This window comes from Belonocnema kinseyi, chromosome 2 (assembly GCF_010883055.1).
Source record: "Belonocnema kinseyi isolate 2016_QV_RU_SX_M_011 chromosome 2, B_treatae_v1, whole genome shotgun sequence".
Classification (NCBI taxonomy): Eukaryota; Metazoa; Arthropoda; class Insecta; order Hymenoptera; family Cynipidae; genus Belonocnema; species Belonocnema kinseyi.
Genome location: NC_046658.1, coordinates 67,745,754 through 67,773,549, shown reverse-complemented (window position 1 = coordinate 67,773,549; position 27,796 = coordinate 67,745,754). Strand labels below are relative to the sequence as shown.

The 27,796-nt window shown below is 33.7% G+C and overlaps 2 protein-coding genes across 6 annotated transcripts in view; both read right to left on the bottom strand.

The window, feature by feature from the left end:
* Window positions 1–15,030: 15,030 nt before the first annotated feature.
* LOC117166843 (isocitrate dehydrogenase [NADP] cytoplasmic) lies at window positions 15,031–21,294 on the bottom strand. Its single transcript, XM_033351186.1, has 3 exons — window positions 20,652–21,294; window positions 17,282–17,991; window positions 15,031–16,594 (listed from the first exon to the last, which is right to left on the bottom strand). The coding sequence occupies exons 1-3, from the start codon at window positions 20,850–20,852 to the stop codon at window positions 16,093–16,095; spliced, it is 1,413 nt and encodes a 470-aa protein (XP_033207077.1). The 5' UTR covers window positions 20,853–21,294; the 3' UTR covers window positions 15,031–16,092.
* Window positions 21,295–23,655: 2,361 nt separating this feature from the next.
* Window positions 23,656–27,796, bottom strand: part of LOC117166854 (cullin-3) — a 14,590-nt gene continuing 10,449 nt past the window's right edge. For 3 of the 5 annotated variants that reach the window (XM_033351218.1, XM_033351214.1, XM_033351219.1), the window contains exons 9-13: window positions 27,447–27,700; window positions 26,244–26,413; window positions 26,022–26,160; window positions 25,824–25,951; window positions 23,656–25,734 (exon numbers count right to left, since the gene is read on the bottom strand). In XM_033351218.1, the coding sequence (XP_033207109.1) occupies window positions 25,710–25,734; window positions 25,824–25,951; window positions 26,022–26,160; window positions 26,244–26,413; window positions 27,447–27,700 (716 nt within the window). In that variant the 3' untranslated portion in view covers window positions 23,656–25,709. The remainder of the gene's footprint in view (window positions 25,735–25,823; window positions 25,952–26,021; window positions 26,161–26,243; window positions 26,414–27,446; window positions 27,701–27,796) is intronic. The other 2 variants (XM_033351217.1, XM_033351216.1) reach the window with 2 other exon arrangements.

The window sequence follows — 27,796 nt, the reverse complement described above, 5'->3', positions numbered from 1 at the left end:
TCGTGATTCCTGACCATTTTAAGAAGAGGGTCTCTTCCATTTGCAACTCTATGTGCTGTACCCAGAATAATCCTGTTGTGAAGACATTCGAGACTCAATATTACGTGACCCCCTTCACGGCGTGAGATGTATAGTCGCGGAACGGAAGACTTAAGATGCATGCTTTTGTTCATATGCATAACCTTTCTTGTCCTGATATCAAGAGATCTGAGCTCGTTCTTCGTCCATGGATCTACTCCAAATGAATAGAGTAGTACCGGGATGGCAAGCAAGTTCGTTGCAGATACTTTGTTCCTCGCCGACAGTTCGGAAGACGAAATCTGTCGTATATCGTTCGACAATCCCCAGAGCTAGATGCAGTTGCTCTCAGTTTTTAGCATAGATCTTCAGATCGTCCATGGAAAATACATGAGTGACATTGTACTTTCGATCTGCAGGTTTGCAGCACAAGTACCCGTCGGAATGGCGAAGTGCTAGAGATAGTGGCAATAACGTAAGGCAAAAGAGGAGTGGGCTCATGGTGTCGCCCTGAAAGACACCTCTCTGAAACGTGACCTTGTTAGATGTCACAAGATTTTTTCCGGATGAACCTTTAAGATTTCCAAAAGACAGATGATAAGTTTATGGGAGGTCGAATCGAAAGCTTGCCGATAATCAATCCAGGCCATCGATAGGTCACACTGGTAGAATGCTGCATCTTTACAGACACATCTATCGATGAGCAGATTCTCCCGACATCCGGCTACGCCTTTCTTTGAGCCTCGTTGTTCATACATTTCTTGCCACACAGGTTCAATTGCCCGAACAATCCTATCCACTCTGGATTCGGCTCTTCCGACATTAAATATGAGGTGAAAAGACGGGCTTAATGCTGATGGGTTGAAGAAAACTTCTTCCACCAGAAGGTTTTGATACAATCTGGTCCCGGTGCGGAATAGTTCTTCATCCCTCTTAATACTTTCTTCACCTCCTCGGTAGTGATGGGTGGGCATTCTTTATCAGGTGTTATGAGGGCAACACATAACTCCTTGAAGCTATTTATATTTTCTGAGTCTTCGTCCAGTCTATGCTGAACTTCGCAGACTTCTCTCCAAAATACTTTGACCTCCTCTGGTTTGGGTGGTTGTTCGACAGTAGCTGGAGGGTCTCGGAAGAGTCGAGATGGGTCAGAGAGAAACTGTTGATTTTCTCTGACCCACCTCTCCCTCCGCTCTAGACTTCTCTTAGCGTCAGATAGTATCCGTATTCTCTCAACAATATGCTGCCTGATGGTCAGCAGCTTTGACTTGTTAAGTGTGTGATAACGGGCCTGGAGTTCGCGCGCGAACTTTCGAACCTTAACGGTAGAATTCCTGCCAGATGTGATGTAGTCAATCACACACTGAATGCGGAACGCGTACTGTCTTGCGCAGCCTATCTTTATGGCAAGTTGATGCATTCGTCTTTTGGTCTTATGATCAGCTGTTGGTTTTTTTTACGGCTCACATCGGCCAAAGCTCTCGCTGCATTATACACACAATAATTGATAGCCCAGAGGTCGGATTCTCCGGAAAAATGTCCACGAAGCTCATCATCCATTTCAGCCAGATCTTTAGGCTTGAGAGAAACCTTGGTGTTGATGTTTCTCCGGGTCGTAAAGCATCGCTCTTCATCTATTGGATGTCTGTCCGCGGTTGGTCTTAGTGCCGCCTCTCTTTCTCACCCATGCCGGCTTGTTCTAGCTGTGGAAGAGTAGACGTTCCGCTTACATAGCCCCTTTTACGGAGTAGTTCAGCATGGTTTCGCAGACGTTGCTGCGAAAAGTGCGATAGCTCCGGGTGTTTCTCGCACCACAGAGCATGCAGCCGTGCCATGCAACCCCGTTCAGGGGCCACACTCGCATCGTAGCACCCTTACTCCGAGATCCCACTGCGTTTTTTCGAAGGTGAGAACTGATCGTGATAAAAGTTAGTGTAAATGAAAGCTGACTCGTAGGCGATTAAGAAACTGCCCGCCTGCCAGTTCCAAGTCGGTCATAGGTGCGATAAAATTGGACTTTTATCGGAAAATTTAATCAACAATCACCTGGTATGTCTGAACGTAATGAAATCTGTAACACATTGTAGGGGGCAATTAGTGCTTTCAGAAAATGTGTGACTGCTACTCTCCACCTGCTCAAGAACCCCTGGCAGACAGGCCTAAATGGCGTGATTGCAGGTAACTTTCAGGGTATGCTAAGGAACGTGATAAGACAAAAACTAAGCAAAAGGTGAAAGCCCTCTGTACACGAAAAACTCTGCCTGCCAAGGCTCAAGGTAACAGAAATATGCCGCAAACGTATTTCTTTGCCGAATTTATTTCCTTTCGCTGTAATATTGTAGACAATGTAGACGGGAGGCTACCGTTAGAAGAGGCTTCATCTTCTTTGGGGCTAAGGCTGCTGCGTGGGTGCGGTGCAGCGGGGAAAGCATCTAAGGGTTTCGGTTTACGATGTTTAGTTACGGTATTTAGTTACGCTGTTTAGTCTAGTCTTGTCTAGTTCGGTGTCCACTTGGCGTAAAATTTGAAATGAAGTGTTATGTTTGTGAGAAAATTGACGGAAAGTTGTGCAATTCAGTGATGAATCACTCAATGATTATGGATATCATCGTGTTTGCCACGGAAAAGTGACAGTGATAAAACAAAAAGACAGAGAAGACAGAGATTTCTTTTTACTGAAATTATTTACATTGTTTGGCTGGAAAACCAACTACTTTGTTTAAATTTGAAACAGTTTTAGAAAATGATTTTGTTGAATATTTATCATTTTAGTTTGACATTGCATTGTTTTTTATGAAAATCGTCTTTTTACTTAAAAATTTAACAATTTGGTAAAAATTTGAACTATCTCATTAAAAATGAACTGTTTGGTTCAAAATGTACATTTTTCATTGGCAATTCCACAATTAGGTTAAAATTTACAATATTCTAGTGAAAATCTAACTAGTTCATAAGAAATGTCATTTTCTGTTAAAAAATCGTATTTCTGGGTTAAAAATTCAAATATTTTAAAGATAATTAGTTGTTTTACCTTGACAATTTTTTTATAATACATGTATTTTGTTATGAAATTGCGCTTTTGGTAGAATATTAATATTCTTAAAGGAAAATTGAACTATTTTGTTACGAAATTAATTGTTATAAAAAATCACCTCTTGTTGAAAACCTAAAATTTTAAATAAATTTTAATCATCTTTTGTTGTTGTTAAAACTTAGCACTTTCAAGTTTCAACTGAAGATGTAAAAACTCCATATTTGGTTGATAATTAATATTTTCTAATCGAAAATTCAATTATTTCAGTTAAATTAAATTTTCTTTAACTTTAAAATTAAAATGTTTTTTACCTTGTAAATTCAATAATTTGGTTGAAACTTACCTTCATTGCTTCTAATTAATATTTTTTGTTGAATATGTACCTATTTCGTTAAGAAATAAACTATTTTTATCAAAATTACACTATGATTCCATTATAGATCAAATCTTTTTTCAATTTGAATTAAATTAATAGAAATTAAAATCAATTGGAAGTACAAATTTTAATTGTTTTTAAATATGTTTGTTGTAACTATTTTAGTTAAAAAATAATGTGTTTGGTTGGAATTTAAACTATTTCACTCTTCTGAAATAAATCTTCTTTGGTTCAAACATCATATTTTGGGCTGCATGTTGAACTGTTCTTTTGAAAATAAATGTTTCTTAAGATTCATAATTTTAGTTCAAAATGTATCTTCAGGGTTAAAAATTTTAATATTTTTTGGGAAATTTGTTTTTTTTTATTCGAAAATTATTTTTTTAACCAAGAATGACACCATTCCATTATTTCTTGAAAATTCAACTATTCAGTTAACAACAACTCTGTATTGATTGAAGATGCAACTATTTTCTTGCAGATTTTTTCATTTTTAGTTGAACTTAACTGTTTTTTATTTCAAATTAAAATATTTTTTGCTTGAAATATCAGCCATTGCATTTTAATTAAACATTGATATATTTTGGCTTAAAAATCGATAAATTGGTAAAAAGTTAAAGCATAAGCTAAAAAAGCTAAAGTATCTTGAAAGTATCTATAAGCTAAAAAAGCTAAAGTATCTTGAAAAGTCGTAGAGCGCTCGCATGTCGCATCTCGAATCTCACGCTCTCATATTTATTACTCACAATGAAAATACTTAGGACACGCTTTGAAAGAAACCTCTCTTGAAGATCCCACTACTACTGTGCACATTCATTAATTTTAGAATATAACATACATAAATATTTAGAATTTATTTAGGGCAGCGATATTTTACTTTTATTCGCTTATATAAAAAAATCGTATAAAAATGTTTAAAATGTTTAAATTCCTTGGAATCTTTATGAAATGTTTGAAATGTTTTGGAAATTTAGGAAAAATAATTTGAAATCTTCTAAACTTATGTGCAACATTTTGAAATCGTTTAAAATGTATGTAAAATCTTCGAAATATGGTGTGCGGGCATTTTTGAGGTCTTTGATATCCGTGATAACTTTTTCAAAAGTTGAAATGCCTTTCAATATTTTGTAACCTTTTAAAATCTGTTGCGAACTAATAACCAAGGTTCATTAGAATTCTGAAACTTAATTAAAATCAAAATTTTAACCCAATAATGTTTATAATTTTTAAGTTGAATATGAAAAAAATGTACAATTTAACAGTTTATTTCAGCAAAGAAGAGCCTCGAGTCCCATTGAATAACATTGCTACTGTATTCTCACAGCATGATGGTATTGTTGAAAAGGGTGTATTCATTCACAAGTGTTTGCCGCCTACTGAGGGAATTTCGAGTAATGGATCCTTTTACAGTTTCCAATGAGGCTCAGTCGCCTTCCCCGCCGCACCGCACTCCCCAGCAGACCTCGCCCGCAACGAAGATGAAGCCTCTTCTTACTGTAGCTTCCAGTTTACAATATTACAGCGAAAGCAAATAAATTCGGCAAAGAAATACGTCTGCGACATATTTCTGTTACCTTGAGCCTTGACAGGCAGAGTTTTTCGTGTATAGAGGGCTTTCACCTTTTGCTTAGTTTTTGTCTTATCGCGTTCCTTAGCATACCCTGAAAGTTAACTGCAATCACGCCCTTTAGGCCTGTCTGCCAGGGGTTCTTGAGCAGGTGGAGGCTAGCAGTCACACATTTTCTGAAAGCACTAATTGCCCCCTACAATGTGGTACAGATTTCATTGCGTTCAGACACACCAGGTGATTGTTGATTAAATTTGCCGATAAAAGTCCAATTTTATCGCACCTATGACCGACTTGGAATTGGCAGGCGGGCAGTTTCTTAATCGCCTACGTATCAGCTTTCATTTAAACTAACTTTTATCACGATCAGTTCTCACCTTCGAAAAAACGCAGTGGGATCTCGGACTATCTAGCAAGTCGTGATTCAGTCGATCCGTCCACCCAAAGGTTGCGAGATCCCGCCGATCCATCTCATTGAATCCATTTTCATTGGCTGCCCCCGCTCTAGATTGGTCGGCATTGTTGGCCGACCCATTGTCGGGAGCCCTGCGCGTTCTGTTGTTTTGAACCGCACTTACTACAACTGTGTTTGGTGTTGTCATTGTTGTTCCCACGAGAAGCTAGGAAAAGGGGTTCTTGCATCCTTGTAGAGCCCCGCATGCAAGGATAAGGCTGCGATCTCTGAGAGGTCGCCCGATATCCCAGAGTCACCGTTCTAGACACCTCACCCAGGTGCCATTCAGCTTTCGGCACGGTTTTCACACCTCCGCTTGGGGGTTAATTCCTTCGGGACCACCCGTCGACAATTGCCCGCGACTGCCTATTTATTTTTGTAACCATATTCAGCAGACACCCTTGGTACAGGGACCCTCTATCCGCAGCCCGTGCGGTATCTAGAACGGTGACTCTGGGATACCGGGCGACCCCTCAGAGTTAGCAGTCTTATCTTTGCATGCGGGGCTCTACAAGGATGGACGAACCCCTTTCCCTAGATTCTCGTGGGAACAACAATGACAACACCAAACAAAGTTAGTAAGTGCAGTTCAAAACAACAGAACGCGCAGGGCTCCCGACAATGGGTCGGCCAAAGATGCCGACCAATCTAGATCTGGAGGAGCCAATGAAAATGGATTCAATGCGATGGATCGGCGGGATCTCGCAACCTTTGGGTGGACGGAGCGACTAAATCACGACTTGCTAGAGTGCTACGATGCGAGTGTGGCCCCTGAACGGGGTTACACAGCGCAGCTAGAACAAGCCGGCAACAGAGAAAGAGAGGCAACACTGAGACCAACCTCGGGCAGGCATCCAATAGAGGAAAAGCGATGCTCTATGACGCGGAGAAACATCAACACCAAGGTTTCTCTCAAGCCTAAAGATTTGCTGAAATGGATGACGAGCCTCGTGGAAATTTCCGGACATTTTTCCAACGGTTGATCATAAGACCAAAAGACGAATGCATCAACTTGCCATAAAGATAGGCTGGGCAAGACAGTACGCGTCCCGCATTCAGTGTGTGATTGACTACATTACATCTGGCAGGAATTTTACCGCGAAGGTTCGAAATTTCGCGCACGAACTCCGGACCCATTATCACACACTTAAAACGTCAAAGCTGCTGACCATCAGGCAGCATATTGTTGAGAGAATACGGATACTATCTGACGTTAAGAGAAGTCTAGGGTGGAGTGAGAGGTGGGTCAGAGAAAATCAACAGTTTCTCTCTGACCCATCTCGACTCTTCCAAGACCCTTCAGTTACTGTCGAAAACCCGCCCAAACCAGAGGAGGTCGAAGTATTTTGGAGAGAAGTCTACGAAGTGCAGCATAGACTGGACGAAGACTCAGAAAATATAAATAGCTTCAAGGAGCTATGTGATGCCCTCATAACACCTGATAATGAATGCCCACCCATCAATACTGAGGAGGTGAAAAAAGTATTAAGAGGGATGAAGAACTTTTCCGCACCGGGACCAGATTGTATCAAAACCTTCTGGTGGAAGAAGTTTTCTTCAACCCATTAGCATTTGGCCCGTGTTTTCACCTCATATTTAAAGTCGAAAGAGACGATTCCGGAGTGGCTGGTGGAAGGGCGCACAATACACCTGCCGAAAATAGGCAGCTTAGCTGACCCGAAGATTTATAGGCCAATTACTTGTCTGAACACACTGTATAAGATATTCACAGCTATCCTAAATGATAGGATTGTTCGGGGAATTGAACCTGTGTGGCAAGAAATGTATGAACAACGAGGCTCAAAGGAAGGCGTGGCGGGATGTCGGGAGAACCTGCTCATCGATAGATGTGTCTGCAAAGATGCAGCATTCTACCTGCGTGACCTATCGATGGCCTGGATTGATTATCGGAAACCTTTCGATTCGACCTCCCATAGACTTATCATCTGTCTTTCAGAAATCTTAAAGGTTCATCCGCAAATAGTTAGGAGCATAGAGAGATTGATGCCGCTTTAGAAAACCAGATTTACTATCTCATCTGGAAAAAATCGTGTGACAACTAACAAGGTCACCTTTCAGAGAGGTGTCTTTCAGGGCGACACCATGAGCCCACTCCTCTTTTCCCTTACATTATTGCCACTATCTCTAGCACTTCGCCATTCCTACGGGTACTTGTGCAGCAAACCTGCAGATCGAAAGTGCAAGGTCACTCATGTATTTTACATGGACGATCTTAAGATCTATGCTAAAAACAAAGAGCAACTACATCTAGCTCTGGGGATTGTCGAACGATATACTAAGGAAATTGGAATGGAATTTGGATTAGACAAATGCGCCAAGGTTTATCTGAAGCGAGGAAAACTTAATGGCATCCCTGAAGATCCTGAGCACGTTGATAGAAGCGCTATGCGACACCTATGCGCTGCAGAGACTTATACATACCTGGGCGTCCCACAGAGCCGCATTCAGGATGTGACATCTATAAAGGATACTCTCCGAAGCGGATACAAACGTCTCATCCGGCAGATTTGGTCTTCCGAAATGTCGGCGAGGAACAAAGTATCTGCAACGAACAAAAGCATGCATCTTAAGTCTTCCGTCCCGCGACTGTACATCTTACGCTGTCAAGGTGGTCGCGGAATATTGAGTCTTGAATGTCTTGAGAACAGGATTATTCTGGGCACAGAACATAGAGTTGCAAATGGAAGAGACCCTTTTCTTAAAATGGTCAGGAATCACGAAGAAGTGGGCAAAGGAGCGTTTCTGCACAAAGCAGCGGAGGGGGCTGCTGAAACACTCGGACTTAACTTCAGTATTAGGGATGAACAAAATGCATCAAATCTTATCTATCTCGAGTACTCACTCCTGAAAGCCCGGATTAAGAAAGCACAAAAGAAAAACTTTCGTGAACAGCCCTCGATAAGAGGATGCGCGGTATCTTCCACAAAAATGTGAAGGATCAGTCAATGTCTTGTGATCTAACGTTTGCTTTCATTAAATTGCCCGGATTGAAGTCTGGTACGGAGGGTTTCATTTTGGCATGCCAAGACGATGTCATTTCCACCTTAACATACCGTAGCCACATTTTGAGCCAAGACATTCCTGATGATAGCTGCAGGGCGTGCCGTGCATACCCCGAGCATTTAGCTGTCACACTATCTAGTTGTCCAACTCACGCGGGAACGACCTACATTCAAAGGCACAATGCCGCACTAAGAGTGCTTTATTACCATCTCTGTCACTCTTACGGCATTAACCTTAATATCGCTCCTCTAAATGCTCCTAGGGAAATCGAGTCAATTGTCGAGAATGGGAAGTGCCGCATATACTGGAACTTTATATTCTTGACAATTGTTTCTGTTGCACACTCGAGGCCTGACTGAGTTCTCCTTCATTTCTAGAAGCGAACCATGTTCGTTATCGAATTTTCGGCACCAGCTGACAAAAACGTCATAGCCAAGGAAAATGAAAAGAAAGAGAGGTATCGAGACCTTATAAGGGATTTGCAACGATTGTACCCGGAATATTCTGTTAACCTAATTGTCCTTATCATCGGCGCTCTTGGAGATGCCAAGCTTTCACTCGCTAATGGCCTTAAAAGCATCCCTGCGTGTCAACAATGTGCCAAAACACTTGCGGGAAAAATGCAGAAGGCGTTAGTCCTTGGGTCGCTCCGTGTTCTTAGGGTGCATGAGGCTTTTGCTGGATCGTCGTATTGATTCCGGTACAGACTGTGTGTTGGGATAGATTCGTGGGACAGTTTGACGTTCGGAAAGAAATGGAAGCAAAGTTCACATTGCCTTTTCCGAACTCTTTCCGAAAACTTTCTGAATCTTTCCGAACCGGCCTTTCCGATTATTTCCTTTTTTCCGGCAGGGAGTATGCAACAGAATGTTCGGTCTTTCGAAGCCTTTTTGCAGTGAAATAAGCACTTTCCCCAGCCATTTTATTCTAAAAAATAATTTGCAGTACCAATATCAATAACTGCTGACAAACAACGTAAATAAATTTATTGTAATAATTATTTCTTCACACATAACGCAGCGCTGCCGCACAAACTAAAAAGATACGTGAGTGACATTACCGCTTAGGGTTATTCTTTTACGCTTGGCAATGAAAAAGTCGATCTAAGCGGCAATGTCACTTATGTATCTTTTTAGTTTGTACGGCAGAGCGAGCTACTCTATAAACATCAATCACAACATTCATTTTTTGATACTCTGCCAATGCATATTAGGATTAGAAGACTTACCATTATTATAATTCAATATTAAGCCAATATATTTGACTAAATTTCTGGGGTTGACATCACTTTTAATAAATGTTACACGTAATTATTCCACGTGAGCCGCACGTTTTGCATGTGAAAAAACAGGACAAGACTGTTTATAAAGGTTCGTCGAGTAGCCGCCAGGCTTCGCATTTTCGTGCCCACCGCGAATGGTTCTTGATCCCCATGGAAAACTTTAGGACTATGGCTAGACCTGGTCATATGGTTGAAATTTTCTTTTGAGTTAGACAATTTTCAGAACCGTAAGTATATTATACATGTTGAAATTGTATTTAATAGTAATGATTAACTACTTTACATCTTTTTAAATTCTATCCAATCGAAATAAAAAATATAAAAATTAAAATATAACCCTCCTAGAAATAATCGATTGAACACGATTAATAACTATTAAGAGTAATCAAAAGTTGAATCGGTTTAAATTGTTGCTAATTGCGTGAATTGTTCCCAATCGGATTGAATTGAGTAAATGCACTTGCCTGCAATACGCCGTTTGCATTTTTCGTTTGTAACACATAACGCGCACGTGTTTATTGGCTAGATATTACATTTTTAGTGATTTTATAAAAGTTTTAAGTATAAAAAATATAATGTTTATGTGATATACCGAATGAAAATTTAAAAGTATATGGATTAACAACATATAAAAATCATATCGTTTAACGATGTGACAGTGATGTAGTATGATTATGAAGTAGACAGCTTGATTTAGCCGGTATATTATGGTAAAGGTTTATTTACTTTTTTTTAAATTTATATTCTTGAAATTTGTTTATTTGACAGAATAAAAAACCACTTGTGAATAATTAAGGCAAAAGAAAAATGCTGTAATGAAAACTTAACCCCTAACTCAGAATATTGGATACCAATTGAAAATGTTTTAAACATTATAGAAGGCAGATGGCGCCAATATTTTGAAACTCAGACTAAAGAAATGATAGGTCACTCATTACATTTTTAGTAGAAAAACTTATCTAATCCTTTCAAGTTTTTAGCAATAAAACAATTTTGAATTTATAAATAAGATTGATTTAAAATTCTTGAAAATTCTAGTTTTAAATATTTAAAATATTAAATTTGGAATATTTTAAATAATTTGGTTTGCAAATATTAAGGTTTGAAATTATAAATTGTATAGTATTAGATTCATTTAGGTTTCATTAGGTTAAAAATTAAATTGAATACGTGCGGAATTCAGCACATCAAATGTTTTTCCTTCCATAAGCACAGACATTTTTTGTATTCTCTTCTTCCTGAAACATTGTGATTAATGGCCACATATTTCTGTAATTTTGGTCAAATTTTTTATTCAATAGCCTGAAATTTTTTTTATTTTTCGTCTTTATATCCAGTTGACATTCTCATAATTGCATCGAATCTTATGTAACCGTATGGACGTTATATGAAAGTTTAGCATACCAAAGAATAAATTTGAATTTTAAATTTATGAATAGTTTAAACTTTGAGTTTGAAATGCTAAAATTAAGAAATCATTAAGTTTAAATTTAAGCAGTTTAGAAACCTGAATTTTAAAATGCCACTTTTGAAGTCTGCAGTTTTACTATAATAATTCAAATAAAATCGAAACAAGATTAAAAATGTATATTTTTCATACTTAAATTTCATTTGGCCTTATTTTAAATAAAGCAAAGTTAAAGGCTTCTGAACCCATATTGTACAATTTCAAATGCTTTGTTTATAAAAAAGTTTCTAGAAGGCTTGTCATGTTTACATATATTAATGAACGTTTGAACTCAAAATCGCTGTTTGAAATTTTTTAATTAAATATTTAGAGCGCTTAGTGATCAGCAAACTTCCATTTTGATTGGTTTAATTTGCAATTTATTCTTAAATACTTTAAATTACAAAATTTTCAGCTTCAAAAACTTAAACTTTGAATTTTATTGACTGGTCTAAATTTTTTTTTAACCAGGAAATTATTCCAGATTTTGTCTTCGGTTTTAGTGGCTACCTTGCAAATAATAGAAAAAGTTGGTTTCACGTAAATCATTAATGGTAAAGGGGAAGTCATAATCTAAGGATTACCGAATATAATATCACCAACATTGATGAAAATTCACTGTTCAATTTAGAAAGAATTTTGTCCATTATTTTGAGTACTTATTATTTCAATAAACTAAAAATTTAAAAAGTAGAATTCATAAAAACTTTTTTTATTATAATATGAATTTATGTGTTAATAATTGCGAATATCTAAAAATTGAGACCTCTTTCAGACAAAAAAAAATTTATCTCTAATATTAATTGTTTGATTTTATTCATTTAATAACAGCTTAACATTTTTAAATAATAAAATAATACTTTAATCGCTCTCTGAAGTTTCACGTTTCTAAATTAATCGCTTGCTTTTTTTTAATCTTAAACAATTTTAAGACTTATAACCATTCATAAAAATGTTCACTAAAATGAGCAATCCAAAAACGCATAATAAAAAATAACGATTTTGCTTTATCGTTACAAAATCAACTGTTTTATTTTTCTCGTGCATCTGATTTTATATTTTCAACAAAGAATACTATTAGCACATTTTTTCGTAGCACCACTTTCATCTGGTAAGAATTATTTGCAAAATGTTTATTCACTTTGTTTCATAATATATTCTGTTTCAAATTTATATTATTCCGAAAAAGTATATAACTGTCTTTAAATAATTCCCGCCAGATAAAAGTGGTGCTATCACATGGCAAATTCCAAGTACCCGATTGGAAACAATTAGAAATGCAAAATGCTCAATCAATGACAATCGTTTTGGCACAATTAAGAAACACGATTCGGAACGATTGATATATTAGTTATATTGTTTCTTATCGATCTCAATTGATTATTTCTAGAAGGGAAGCTACTCTTATGAATTTTTACAATTGAAATATTCCTTATTCTGTATTTATATATGAAAATTAAAACCTTAAAAATGAAATATAACACATTTGTAAACTTAAAAGTATCTTAATGTGTCATGTAATTTATTTTAAAGATTTTAACTAACATGTATAAATGCAAAACAAGTAATTTAAAAATTGTAAAGATTTAAAAGATCATCAATAATTATATACTCATCAGAATGTTCAGTTTTTGTGTACAAAATAACCGGAAATTATAATTATTTTACGAGTTGAGAATATAATAAATAATCTTTAACTTCCATATGTGCGAATACAGAAAAAGGAATGTTTAAATTGTGAAAACTCGTAAGAATATACAAGCAAAGAAATAAATAAATTCTATTTTATTTTGATATTTTCAATTGATTAAAAAAAATTACGCCTTATATTATACTTTATTAATAATAAGCCTCCTCTAATTTGACGGTCTATTGAAGCGACACATAGTAGAGTATTTTGGATTTGTTCGTGCAAATAATCGACGACTCGTCAATTTTCAACCGAATTGAATTTTTTTTAAATACTCGTGAATAAACTTGTTGTCGGAGAGATACGCCACTATTAAGGTTTGAATCGTCGGTACGCAAAAAAAACGTAGATCAATGTCGGCAGTCGTCGGCCGATTTTTAGGCTATTCAGATGTCGGTAATTAATTCGTACAAACAATGCTTCATGCTCATTGTTATTTATGTTTTCAACCCTTACAAGTGCAAAACCTTTCTATTCACATTCTATTTTTGCAATAAAAGTTTTAAATAATAGTTAATAAACGTTCGTAACGTTAATACTTTAATTTTCAAATTATTCAATCGACAAACGTTTATTCTGAAGAAATCAACGGAAGAGTATTTTACAGAATTTTAAATCTTTTTTTCTTACAGTTTTAATGTTTATTTTTAGAAAATTATTATTTAAATAATTAAATACCGACCAAAATTTTTTTATCAATGTTCTACGTATTATTTTAAAGTAAGGTTTCCGGACTCGTTGGATGAAAATGTTTGGGTTTGTGAGTATCTGCTCTGATTGGTTAGTAAAATTAATAACAATAATAATTAAAGAAAGTTATATGTGATATGAAATTGTTATATTAGTGACATTATACTCTTTTCCATGGTTTGTGCGAATTACCAAATATTACTGACATCTGAATAGCCTAAATATCGGCCGACGACTGCCGACGTTGGTCGATGTTTTTTTTGACGTACTGACGATTCAAACCGTAATAGTGGCGTATCTCTCAGACAGTAAATTTATTCACGAGTATTTAAAAAAAAATTCAATTCGTTTGAAAATTGACGAGTCGTCGATTATTTGCACGAACAAATCCAAAATACCCAACTGTGCGACACTCCTTGTCCAATTGATTGAGCCCGGAATTAATAATTAATTTTAGTTTTAAATTAAAATACATTAAATTAGTATAATGAAACATATTTTTTACAACACAATATTTAAAATCGTTAGACTGTCGGTAAGATTGGATGAATAAATAATTTTAATAACTTTAATTAAATATTTTTAATTAATTTTATAAGTAATAATCTATTTTTCTAGCAAGTATACTTTTTTCAACACTTTTCCTTTTGTATAGGCGCTTTATTGTAAATTGACAAAACTTGGTTTAGAAGGAATTTTGAATATGACGTCAGAACCCTCAAATTCGAATTTATTTAGTGTTTAAAATTAAAATAAATTAAAGTAGATTGCATATTATTTATCACAAATCTGACTTATTAAATATCACAGATTTAATTTTTTAATTCAAATTTAAGTATCAAGTACGAACATATGTTTAAAAAGAGCTTATCAGCGATTTTTAAGTTTCTGTCTAAGCTTTTTTTTAAGAATAACATTCAAACCGTATATTGAACCTGTCCTTTATATTAATTAAATAAAAATTAATTATTTATTTGTTGCAACATACAGTACTGGATGAGATTTGGCTGTCACTTGGCCGATTTTTTCCTTTATTAGCGACAAATAATTTCTTTAAATACTTTTTTAAAAATTAAGAAAATTGGCAAAGATACGGAACTTTGAATTTTTGGGTAGAAATTCCAAATCTTTGGTTCTATTTCATCGATTTGACTGTTTAAAAGTGAAAATGATTTGAATTTAAATTAGAAACTCACTCACAGAAAAAAAACTTTTTTTTATGTTTTAATAAAAGGAAGGTGTAAACGCGCTTTTAAAGTTCAATACGTTTGTAGGGTTGGTTCGCCAGTAGTTCTCGGAAGGAAAATTTTTTAATATAATCCTGCATGAGGCAGCTTAAGCGCACAACACAATTCGGCTGAAATGATCTTAACAAAAATGTGCCCACATGACCCTTTTGGAATTTAAAAAAATCGTAATTTCCAATTTCTATAGAAAACTAAGCGAGGAACAAGATGAAGTACAAAGATTTATTTACCTAAACGTATACACATTTAAAATACCTGTTTAATAGAAATTATTTCAGGAATTCATAATGGATTCTTTCAATACGGTCAGATCCATGATATCGATTTTCATCGGAACAGTTGTGAGATATCCCAGAATCGACTGCCCTTCGATCCGCCTCTGGCTCGTACGAAAAACTTTACACTAGTGTGGAAATTCCTATTCTCCGCACTTGTAGCACAATATAATTCCGAGCAATATTTCATAACTGATCACCTTCCGCACGCTATGCATTCCTCGAAAAGCTAACATTCCGGGCATGCATAACAAAAAAAGTTCCTTTTGTTTTCACACCGTCAATATAGAGTTCTTAAAGAATACATGATTCTATAAAATAAAAAATTTAAATTTGTAAACATATATAACAAAAAACTTTTTTTCGTCATCTTGTAAAATTTAATTTTCATTCCTTATCTAGTTATGATTCTCGTGTCTTCTTTTAATAAGTGAATTTCCAATCTTGGTTCTATCAGCACGAAATAATTTTTTAAATGTAATCATATTGTATAAAACAAAGAAAAGTCTTTGAAGACTTTGCAAAAAGAAAAGGGATTAATTATCCGCTTTTTTTAGATATATTAGAGTTTAATCTAACCAGAAATTAAAATTTCAGAAATGATAAATGGAGTTACAAAATTTATTCAAAATCACAGAGCAGTTTTTAAATAAGCCTATAAAATATAGCCATAGAGACACATTTCTTTGAAATCGTAGACTCTCTGGCAATAAATGCAAATAAGTGCATATTAGGTTCTCATCAATTCTCTGCTCGCATTTCTACAAATAATAAATCTATAAAGAAAACTCTTTATATTAAGGATATACCTAGACTTTTTTTTCAACTCGCCAAAAGTCTCAACAAACAAATAAATATCGACAATTTCACTCTCAGGACATAATCAATCATAATTAAACGACAAAGTTGTTCAAGTAGAAAAATGGAATTAATAATTAGATTTCACTTCTAAAATTGGCTTCAAACTGGAAATGTCATCATAAACCAGTCATGCCCCAAGGCCCTTTTTCAAGTTCTCTGCCAATTTGTCCATGAATTCAAAGGTTTCGAGGTAATCGCTTCTCTTGACATTCTTAATTCCCTTGATGCAAATTGCGAGGTCTTTCGTCATGCTTCCAGACTCGATTGTGCTGATGCAGACCTTCTCGAGGGTTTCTGAAAAGTTTCGTAGTTTGTCATTGTTGTCGAGTTTGGCTCGGTGAAGTAGACCTCTCGTCCAGGCAAAGATGGAGGCGATTGGGTTAGTGGAAGTTTCTTTTCCTTGTTGATACTGACGATAGTGACGAGTCACTGTACCGTGGGCTGCTTCAGCTTCTACTGTACGACCATCAGGACAGAGAAGAACGGAAGTCATGAGACCTAGAGATCCATAACCCTGAGCTACAGAGTCTGACTGCACGTCGCCATCGTAGTTCTTGCAAGCCCAGACGAATCCACCATTGGACTTCATCGAGTACGCAACCATGTCGTCGATCAATCGGTGTTCGTACCTGTGAATACAAAAATATACAACGTAAGTTGCCTGATTCTTCTACCAGAGCATCGAAATTTCACATAATTGCTGGAATATATTTCAAAGTCTTTCAGGTGACAAAAAATTGTGCTTGTTTTTGGTTGGCGGAGCTTTTTTTATAAAAGGCCCTCCCCCTTCCACGTTTTGTTCAAGTACCCAAAAAAATTATCTTGAAATTTGAGCCAAATTGCTTAATATAAACCTGTACCGCAACGTTTTTTCAACATGTGAAAAGGCAGATTTTTTTAATCTACTAAAAACTCGACAAAGAGTGATAATCAATCATAGCTTTTATAGTTGAATGAACAAACACACCATAAGGGACAAATTTGAATTTTACGTAATATTGAAAAATATCTAGCAATATGTTGACTAATTTTTAATTGTTCAAACTATTTTAGTCTGTTTAAACATTTGATATTTTCTGGTAAATCGCGAAATAAATGTATTTTAAAGACGTTATGAGTTCTTAAAAAATGATTTCTTCATGACATTTGCCATGTTTCAACACTTTATAAGTTTTAGGTACTATTTTGTTGTTTAAGAATACTCTTAATGTGTAAACAAATTTAATTTTCTTAGAGAATTTATTTTCTTAACACGTTTTATATTACTGTTATTCTATTGATTACTGGGGAATCTGAATAAATAAAAAAAATCTTACCAGATTTTCGCTGCCTCGTACTTCGCCTTATAGTCCTGCTCATAAATCTCTTGGAAGATGTCCTTGAATCTACCATCGTACTTTTTAAGAATAGTGTTCTTGGTGGAAAGATAGAGTGGATACTTTCTATCAAGAGCATACTCCATTGAGCTTCGAGCAAAATCTCGAATACTTTCATCAGTATTGTACATAGCTTGTGCGATTCCAGCAGATTTAAAATCATAGACAACGTGCTCGATTTTTTGTCCATTAGCACCCGTCCAGGTAATTTCCAATTTTCCTGGTCCAGGAACTAGAAAATCAGTGGCTTTGTATTGATCCCCATGAGCGTGCCTTCCAATTATAATGGGTTCGTTCCACCCGGTGACTAATCTGGGAATATTTTTGCAAATAATTGCCTCCCTGAAGACAGTGCCTCCAAGAATATTTCTGATCGTTCCGTTTGGACTCTTCCACATTTGTTTCAGTTTAAATTCTTCTACTCTGTTTTCATCAGGAGTTATTGTGGCGCATTTGATTCCAACATTGTACTTTTTAATTGCCTCAGCGCAATCGACGGTGACTTTGTCGTCTGTTTTGTCTCGATTTTCCATACCTAAATCGTAGATATGGAGCTCAATGTCCAGATAGGGGAGAATTAATTTTTCCTTGATGGAGTCCCAGATGATTCGGGTCATTTCGTCTCCAAGGATATCGACGACGGGTCCCGCCTGCAAATTTTAAATGGGAAGGGGAAATTAATTTCATTAGAAGGGTTGGCCTTTTTTGATGATATTTATTTTGAGATAATTTAAAACAATTTGTTTGAATACTTATTTTATCAAGTACATTACAATATGCTGTCTAGATTTTTAATTCAGTGTATAGCGATAAGAAGAAATATTCGCTTCATGCTTCAGTTCATTCCTTCAATGAAAAAGAAGTAAATGATGACTGGGCGACCTTCGAGTTCAAGAAAAGGAATTTAATATATTTTTATATTACTGCGCATTATTACAATTTAATTATCACCTTGATTTTCACACAAAGTTGTGACATTTTATCATGGAAAATCAAATAGGTTTTTAATCGAATAATTAAAACTAACTTGAAGCGAAAATTACTCTGGTCAAGGTTCAAATTCGAATGATAATTTAAGTGGAGGTCAAAGTATCAAGTTGCCTCACTTCAAAAAAAAAAAAAAAAAACGGGAGTGTCGCCCCTGCTGCTTTTTTGCAGATCGTGATTATTACTATGGATACAATCAAAATCTCAATGAAGCTAGTTCGTTATATCGTTCAGCGGTTTCTGATAAGATAAAATAAATTGCTTCTATGACGTGCAACTTTTTATGTTGAGCAAGATAAAAACGAATTAACTACAGCTAAATATCGCACAAATAAATTAAGAGAATTTGCAATTTAGTAAATTGACTCATATACAAATGTAAAACATACATTTACCAAACTAGATACATATAACTTATTGTCGGGAAAGGAACGCTATTTATAGTCGATAATTAAGGCCGAGAGAAGGGTAAATACAAAGTATAGGTTGACAGAATTTCAGACACAAATAATATGTAAAAATTTATAGTATGATATATCTACGCACTAAAAAAAATGTGTATTAAAAAGAACATGTATGACTAAGATGTGATAGAAAAAAATGGTTTGAAGTCTTGTTAATCTCCTCCATTGGTTTGTGAAATTTTAAATACACAATCTCTTAGGTAATTCATCGGTCAGGGCCACAGGAAGGCCAAACAAAAAGGATTAAAAATTTAAAATAATTTGTTTCCATTCATGCATATAAGTACAGTATCAAAAGTTAGGATTTCATAATGTACGAGTTTCCACGATTTCAGATACCTATAAATATTCCTAACAAGTTTAAAATAAGGAAAAATATAATGCATTTCGTAAAGAGAAAGAAATACATCAACATCTCTTTTTTGACGAAGATGTGGATGAAGCCAATTTACCGATTTTTCAAGTAGATATTGCGAAAGTAGTGTAAATTTGAATATTTTCTTGAATTTTAAATAATATCCAAAACCATCAACATGTTGCAATGTTCCTAGGCTCATTTTAAAGCTATTTTTTCACAGTATCGCAAAGGCTTATCAGCATAAATATTTCTATCGCAGTGGAAGTTCTTAAGTAGGAAAATTTTGAAAACATCTTACGTATAGATAGGCAAATCAGAATAAAAGTGAAACATATATATATATATGTATTTTTTTTTTTTAGGGACTTTTATGGAAGCTTAATGGTCATATGTTTCATATATTTACAAAAATAATGTTCTTACCACAAAGAACATCACAAAATGTTGAAGATTTCGGATATTACCTAAAATTCAGGCAAACATTATAATTGACACTAATCTTGAAAAATCTGCTTAAAAAAAATAGACAAATTGGCTTCATCCTGGGCTTATTTCAAACCGAATTTTGAGAGTATTCAACCCTTTAAAGAGAGTTTTTTAGCTTTAACATCATTAAAATTAAGAGAACTTAATCAAAAAAGATTTGAACTTAAACTTTTGACCAGTAATGTAAATATTAATAATTGAATATAAGTAAAAAGAAAATGTGCATAAATAAATATTAAAAAAGTAACCCTTGAAACATAGAAGGGATTAGGTTTCATATCTGAACATTTCTCACCAATTCTGACTTTTTGCGATTTTTTCTGATGATACATGACTTCTTTTTCGGTAGGAAGTATTAAATTTTACATGGAATCTCAGTTTGAAACTAATGAATGGCTCATTTACATAAAAAGAGACTTTGACCCCAGTGTTTTTATTTTAAAATTCTATGAATAAGTCCGATATAAAAATACGAATACGAAGCTTAATTTACAAGCATAAAATAGTTTACCCTCTAAAATTGTATTTCTAATTCTAATATTCAAATGAAATGAAATTTTAAAGTTCAAAAACTTTAATCTGACAGTGGGTAAAATTACTAAGCCACACTAAAAAATTTCCAGTGTCTTACATAAGGAAAATTTACAAACTAAGTTTTTAAATATGAAGAATTTAAATTGTAATGCAATTTTATAATTAATTTTCATAACACAAAATATCCGCAAAATTCGTAAGGTCCCGTTTGAGTTTCTCCATCGGTATGTGAAAGTTATGAACTATATTCGGAATCTTCATCATCCCATCCAAAATATATCATTCCTGAAATATCAGTAAACTCGAAATCTACTTTCCCCATTATCATTTGCCATCCAAATCTCATTTAAAACAATGAATACAGCTCTTCTAAACAAAAAAAGAATTTTGACCTCCGTCTTTCCATCCAAACCCCAAAGGAAAGACATTGGAGTAAAAAATAGCAATCCGAAGCTGTATATCCAAACAAAAAACAGCTTACCTTTATCTTTTCCATTGCAGCAGATGTACTAAAGTTCCTGGTTAACGAATACGCCTGTAATTGATTCGATGAGTTGTAATTGTAAACCGGCGACTGAAAACTCGACTGCGAGGTCAACGTGACAGAGCTGTTCAGAAATTGAAAGAGAGGAAGTCTGGATAGGTTTGTGTTGACTCTAAATACAAGGTGGGGCATAGCCATGGTGGGCTCAGTGGTTGTCAACACGTACGACACGTACTTTCACTCGTGTTCTCCGTCTCCGTCACTCTTGAACTTTCTAACCTCTCTTCCGTTAACTCTTTTTGGGTCGTTGACTTTAAATCACACATTAGACTATTATAGAATTGGGAGGAAAACAACAGTAATCAGGATGTCAAATAAATTTATTTTGAAACTATTTAACTATAATAACTTATTATTCGTACTTTAACGAGCTCGCGAAATTTCATCCGATCGATCCTAGCATTTGGAGGATTTTGGAGCATCTCATGAATGTAAAGAATCTTTTGGTTATCTGAATCTGAATGATTCTTTCTGGATTCTTAAGTCCTTGGAGTTTGTACTGATTGGAAAATTGACATAATGGAACTTTCCGATTAAACCGTAGCTACGAATAAAGATATTGGCTACGAATGCGTCAACAAGGAATAATATGCATATTAAAATAATAAAAGCGACTGACTGACGTTTTAAGGTTAGGAAACAGAACGTTTGACAGGTTTCAACTCTGACAGTTGCTGACAGCAAATGTGAATTGAATGTTGCTTAGATAGAAAATATAGCTGAAAAAAGCTTTTGTTTAGTGGGAAGAAATTGGATTCTACATTTTTTCTTTTCGTTTATTTAATAAATTACAAAATCCAATTTATAATTGATTAATAATTTATAAAGTGGGCATAAAATGTGGCAACGTCTTTACGACATCGTTACATCTTTACGACATCCTATGTCCATGTCGTTAAAGTGTCTTTACGAAATCGTAAAAATGTCGTAAAGACAACGCCAAATATTGTACCCGCACTGCGTAGTTATTTGCTGACTTGATTGGGAAACAAATTTTTAAAAAAATAAAAATTTCGAATACAAATTTATTTTTCAAGTTTGTTCTAAAGGTTAAAAAAGTTTAATTTTGCTGAGATCTTAGCAAATTTTAAATTTTTTGAATTTTTTTTAACTCCCAAACATCTTTTAAAATCTAGATAAAATCTACTTTCTTATGAATAATTTTATGCAGTGAAATCAGATCATGTAAAAGATTAAAAATTCAAAATTAGATTTCCAAACCATCTCCTTTTCTGCCCATTAGAAACAAATAAATAACAAAGGAAAAAAGAGGGAGAAAAGGGAAAAAGTCAACCAAAACCAACCTCTCACTTTTTCCTTATTTTTTTCTCTATCTTTTTTATACTACTATAGAGAACTAACGTGTTTCGAGACCAATTTAGATCTCCTCATCGGGGATTATTTATAGGAAAACGACAAAGTTTGATTAACAGAACCTTATGCTAATTAAAACTATATAATATCTGCAAATAAACCATAGATATTTACAAAAAAGTTAATTCTTCTAATTTTGCATTCATTAGTGAAAAATTTATCAACGTATACAAATTATTTTTTTATGGCAAAAATAGAGAACAAATTTTAACCAAAAATTAGCTGATCCCAATTTTTGTTTTGTTAAATAAATAAACCTCCCTCAATCTTAATCAATTTTAACATCAATCATTTCAACATAAAAGATCTATTAAAATAAATATTAGGAATTAAAAATTAAAAAAAAATTAACTTCCAGTGTATAAATGTTCAATTGTACAGCATTATAATCCAATAAGTAGTTTGGGAATTTAATTTTGAATCTTTTCCATGCTCTGATTTCTATCTAGAAATATTTATTAAAATTTGTAGATAAAGAATGTTTTAAACATTAGAAATGTATAAATTTCTGGATTGTTTCTTTTCCTGTTTGCAAAATAATATCTCTTTAAATTTAGTACTATTCTTTTTTTTTTAATTTCCTCTAAAATCTTCGACATCTTTTTCTAAATAATTTGAAATATTTTCTAAAAAACAAAAATCGCTGGCATTTTCCCAAAAATCTTAAACAAGTTATTATTTTGAAACCTATCAAAATTCCTAAAAATCTTCTTTTTTTAAATCTTCAAAACGGATAGCTTGCTTCAAACTTTTAAAAATATTTTCAAGTTTTTAAATTATTTCAAATGCTGTCTCATCGTCCATAAAAATTGGGGAAGTTGGAAAAGGAGAGAGACTAATCGTCCTGGAAATTTCAGGGCTAGCCAAGCTTCTAAATATCTATTAAACTTACTCAAATTTGGTAATTTTGCAAAATTTTGCTTAAAAGTATTTTACATTCTTTTTTTTACATTGTGAGAAATCATTTAATGTTTTGAAATCTTGTTTTCAATTTTATACTCAAATTTAATGTTTAAATAAAAATATATATTTTGTTTAAAACGGTTTGAAATCTCAAGATTTAAATTATTTTTAAAACCGTCAAAAGAAATAAATACTTTTTGAAAGATGTAATCAAATTTTCATTAAAAAATCGTATATTTCATTAAAAATCCTATAAAATTAAAAAACTTATCTTAAATGTTCTAGATTATTTTTTGAGGTATTTTGAAATCTTTAAAACTCCAAATTAATCTTTTAAAATAAAACCTAAATCATTAAAAATTTTCCCAGAAATCTTATTCTCAGTACCGATAATGATTTTTTACCAGTATTGAAAGTTTATATACATATCGTAAATTAAGATATTATTAAGTTTTAGTCCGTAATTTCATTTTTGTCATCTCTTTGGAAGTGTAAAACAGTTTACGAATTATAGCAAAATTTGAAGAATATAATTAGTTCCCAACAATAAAAAATCATTTTCAATTAAAATTGTCTTTTTTATAAATAATGTTTACACACATTTGGAAATAAATTTAATCATACACAAAAATGACTTATTTGGAAACTTAAATATTTAAAATTGATGGTGCAGAAAAGTCGTAATCTTTATTAATAGATAAACAAACTGAAAATAGCCACTAAAAGTAATATTCACACAGTGTTGCAAGCAAGCAGGCTTTCGACAACAATGTATGTTAAATATATTTACACCACTTTTTTTCGACAGAGGGGCTGAGTATTTTAGCATGCCGTCACGATAGGATAGGTGTAAATGTCAGGAAGCTTAGCATAGTTGGTACATATTTACATGTGAATGTATACGACTTTTTGGAGAAAAAAAAATTCTAAACGTACAAGTAAAACAGTGACGTTATGCTAAATTACTCAGTAGATGATTAGAATTAAAAAGAGAACATTTTCTTGAAATTCCGATTTAGCCCATTTCGATTTTCTAAACCATCTTTATCTTCATCTTGCAAGGATATTTAACAATTTTTGAAAAATACTTTGTTTTAAAAATCGTAATCTTAGACTTATTTAAAATAAAAATTTTGCTCGGGATTTTTATTTTCAAATCCAAAACTTCATTACGAAAAGAAATGCAGTGTATTATTTCAATCTACATATTATATAGTTTCAAAAATGTAACTCATAATAATCTAATCTACTGTATTTTCCAAATATCGGTCACTATACCTGAACCTTTCTCTATAATACATCTTTGTCTCGAACGCTACATCAATTTTAATATTAATTTTACTTATTTGGCAGTCGTAATATATCAATAAATAACAAATTTACCGATGCATTTCGAGATTTACTAGACTGTCCTTGATGGTCGATGAAAGCACTCATAATCCGCAAATTAACTCGAAATTTAAAATGAATGTTTTTATTATACTTTTATACACTCGTGCCTAGCTGAGAAAGATGTTTAGTTAACAAACAAATTATATAATTGTAAAACCATAATGTTTCAGAGAATTTAAATTTTTAATATGCAAGTAAGAGTTTGCAATCAGCCATCAAGGACTGACTTGCCTATATAGGATTTATAATCGAAGAAACTGCTTTGACAATGACCTTTTATATTTTCTTATCGACCGATCATCATCAATCAATGTATTTTTTTACAACACTCTTGCTATATCTTACAACACTTATCCTTAGAACTATTTTCTTCGAGTCCCACGGACTGTATACATCTTGGATTATTTTTCTGCAACTGGAAACTCACAGTATTGAGAGAATTGCCAAGATGGAAACAAAGAAAAACGAGAAAAATAGCAGCCTACACGAAAAAGAAAGTATCAAAAGACGATACATGCAGAAAGTATATATTTGGATTATAATAATTTAATTTCACTGATGAATTTATTTTTAAATCTTAATGTAACGCATGATGTGGATCAGGATTAATTCAGTCCAAACCTGGTAGTTTCTGAAAGTACACAATTTCTTATTTCTCAATCAAATTAGGCAAATTGTTTGTCAAATACAATCGAAGCAAAGGGATTTCAAAAAGCTGCCGACTATTTGACAGTGAAAAGTTATATTTCTCTTGAATGAAAACACAAATTGAAAAAAGAAAACAGTTATATTCTCAACTTTACAAAACATAAAAATCCTCTGATAGGTGATTGCAAACTCTACACCTAAATCTGCAGATGAAATTTCCCAAGTTGAAATCATCTGCTAGGAACATAAAACAACACCAAGTTTAAACAGTTTAGTTTAAAAAAAAGAGAACATAAAATAATAACTGAGGGGTGGTATTTAATCTAGGCTCGGTTTGGAAAGCTTTCTAAACTTGCATACAGTCAGTCGATAAAAACGCGAGCTTCCCTTTGACTTCAAATAGGAATATGCTTTTAAATAAAGGCTACAGTCGTAACGTTCCAGCTTCGTCTCCAGTCAATGAAAGAGATTTAAATACTGCTTACTATGTATTAATCTATTCTTTTTCTTATGAGTTAAATAGTTACATGCGTTTCGTACACCCCTGAGGCAAAGTAAAAAAACCAACAGAGATCAATCAAGTTTTCTAATTCGAAATGCAAATACCAATATGTAGTGAAATTCAGGGCGCGTCATGGCAGAACACTTACACGTTTGTACAAATCCGTAGAAATGTGCTTAGGCGACGTACGTGTAAATCTTTCTGCAAAAGGGAGAAAAAAACATAATGATTAAATCTCGATTCAGTGAATAAATACTGAAAATAAATACAAATGTACATATTGTTCTCACCTATCTTCTTGCGTCCGAGCAAGATATTCGCGTTCGATTAAACCTTCAATGCGCTTCTTTATTATGACGGGAGAAGGCAAAAATCGAGCACGCAGTTGTTGTGTTACTTCGGTGACGAGAATATTATGCTGAAAATTTCATAGATAAGATATTTGCCCTACGTGTGTACACCATTAAATAATTATATTAAATACTTACAGCCATGCGTTTGCGGGCCTTCATGATACGCACGATTGCAGCTTCTATTTCATGTTTTCTATCCTCATCAACCTTATTTCTCGTTTCTTTTCTTTCAGGCTCACATTCGCCTTTCGCAGCTACAGTTTGTATTTTTACTCTGTAAAAATTAAATTAAGGAATTAGATATTAAAGTAAAGTGGAAAGTTACAAGCCGTGTTTTAGATCTCCTGAAAGCTATACCTGTGCAATTTGCTTGTGAAACTATCGTTGACTACAAATTGATGGGTTGGTTCAATTTCTTTTGTTCGTGGATTTTTCAAAAGAACACGTTGAGTTGCTTTCCCCATTGCAAGGGATTGCAGGGCTCTTATCAAATCTCTCTCAGGGATGTCAGTTTCGCTTTGAATTTCCTAAAACATTGTTGAAAATTGTAAATTCTAATGCCTCGAGTTTAAAAAGCGTTCAATTTTGAAATGAAACAATAATAATACAATGCGATGGTATCTGGTCTGTTTTTCCACATTAATTTTTTACGTTTCCGCTCGTTATTCGAGTGTCATTGTCTTTTATTATATTTCTCAATTTTAATTTGGATAATATTTTGCCAATCAGGATTTCAAAACCAAACAACTTCAAATTTTGTATTCTATTTATTAAAATTACGAATTTTTTGAAAACCAAACACGTGTAACGTTTCAAATTGGAATATATGAAATTAGGGGAAATAAAACAAAATAGATAAGTACACATTTTTTCTTGTGTTTGAAGGATTTTTTCGAATAATACTAAGCAAATAATAAGGGAGTAACAGGCAAGCGACTTGTTTTCCTAACATAATTCCTCTTTCTAGAGTTTCATAAAAAATGAAACTAGCTAAATATTCCTTATTAATATTAAAAACTATGTAAATAAAAATATTTTCTAATATTATCTGAAGGCCAATACATAGGCGAATCATAACTTCAGTTTTAGATTTTTATATATTTTATATTATATTTTTCATTGCTTAGAAAAGAATCGTCTGTCGCAGTGCGATACCGTCAAAATAAATCTTCATTTTCTTGGAAGTAAAATAGTTTTTTCGATAAAACCTTTTTGTTACGTACTTTTAGAACTTTTGAATCAAAAAGTCAGGGTACTTAAATGTTTAGAATTTTTTAAGTTTAAAACACATCACAAAACAATAATAGAGCTCATTTTTGTTTATGAATAGATAAACATTCTTTGTGCTTTCTTAACATTTATCTGCTCTAGAAAATCATTTAGATTAATTAGTTCGTTTATGAATAAGAATGCTGAAAAAATGGCCTAATTTCACATCTGATACATGGATTTTAATACATTTTCGAAAAAAATATATTTATATTTAATATAGAACTGGATGATCATTAAGAAACTACTCGCGCGCGTATTAGGATTGGTAGTTAAGGAGAATAAACGAACCTCATACGTGAGCCTTTCTCTATTATTGAAAAGCATCAGCACACACATCTGATAAGTGGAAACCTGAATTATATGTTTTCTGACGCCTGCACTTCCGCTGGACTTTGTTTGGCTCAAAACATTCGCACTAGTGTTGCTGCTAGAATTTCCGTTGGTCGAAACTGAACTCGATGAGATGGGTGCATCTACGCCACTCGGTCCACTCGTTTCTTCTCTCCTTTGTCCATAAAAAGTGGCATTGAGATCCGCAGAGCCTAGCGAAAAATACATTCAAACCAAGAATTTAGTCTAGTTGGATGACATTTCTAAAATCGGGGTGATTACGATATCCGTGGCGTACATGACATAGT

Bases quoted from the DNA above. Each gene is read 5' to 3' on its own strand.
- LOC117166843 (XM_033351186.1), bottom strand. From the start codon at position 20,852: ATGGCTATGCCCCACCTTGTATTTAGAGTCAACACAAACCTATCCAGA. The intron at 17,992-20,651 runs GTAAGCTGTTTT...TAAAATTTGCAG, and splicing joins CTGCAATGGAAAAGATAAAG to GCGGGACCCGTCGTCGATAT. The intron at 16,595-17,281 runs GTAAGATTTTTT...TTGTATTCACAG, and splicing joins TACGAGGCAGCGAAAATCTG to GTACGAACACCGATTGATCG.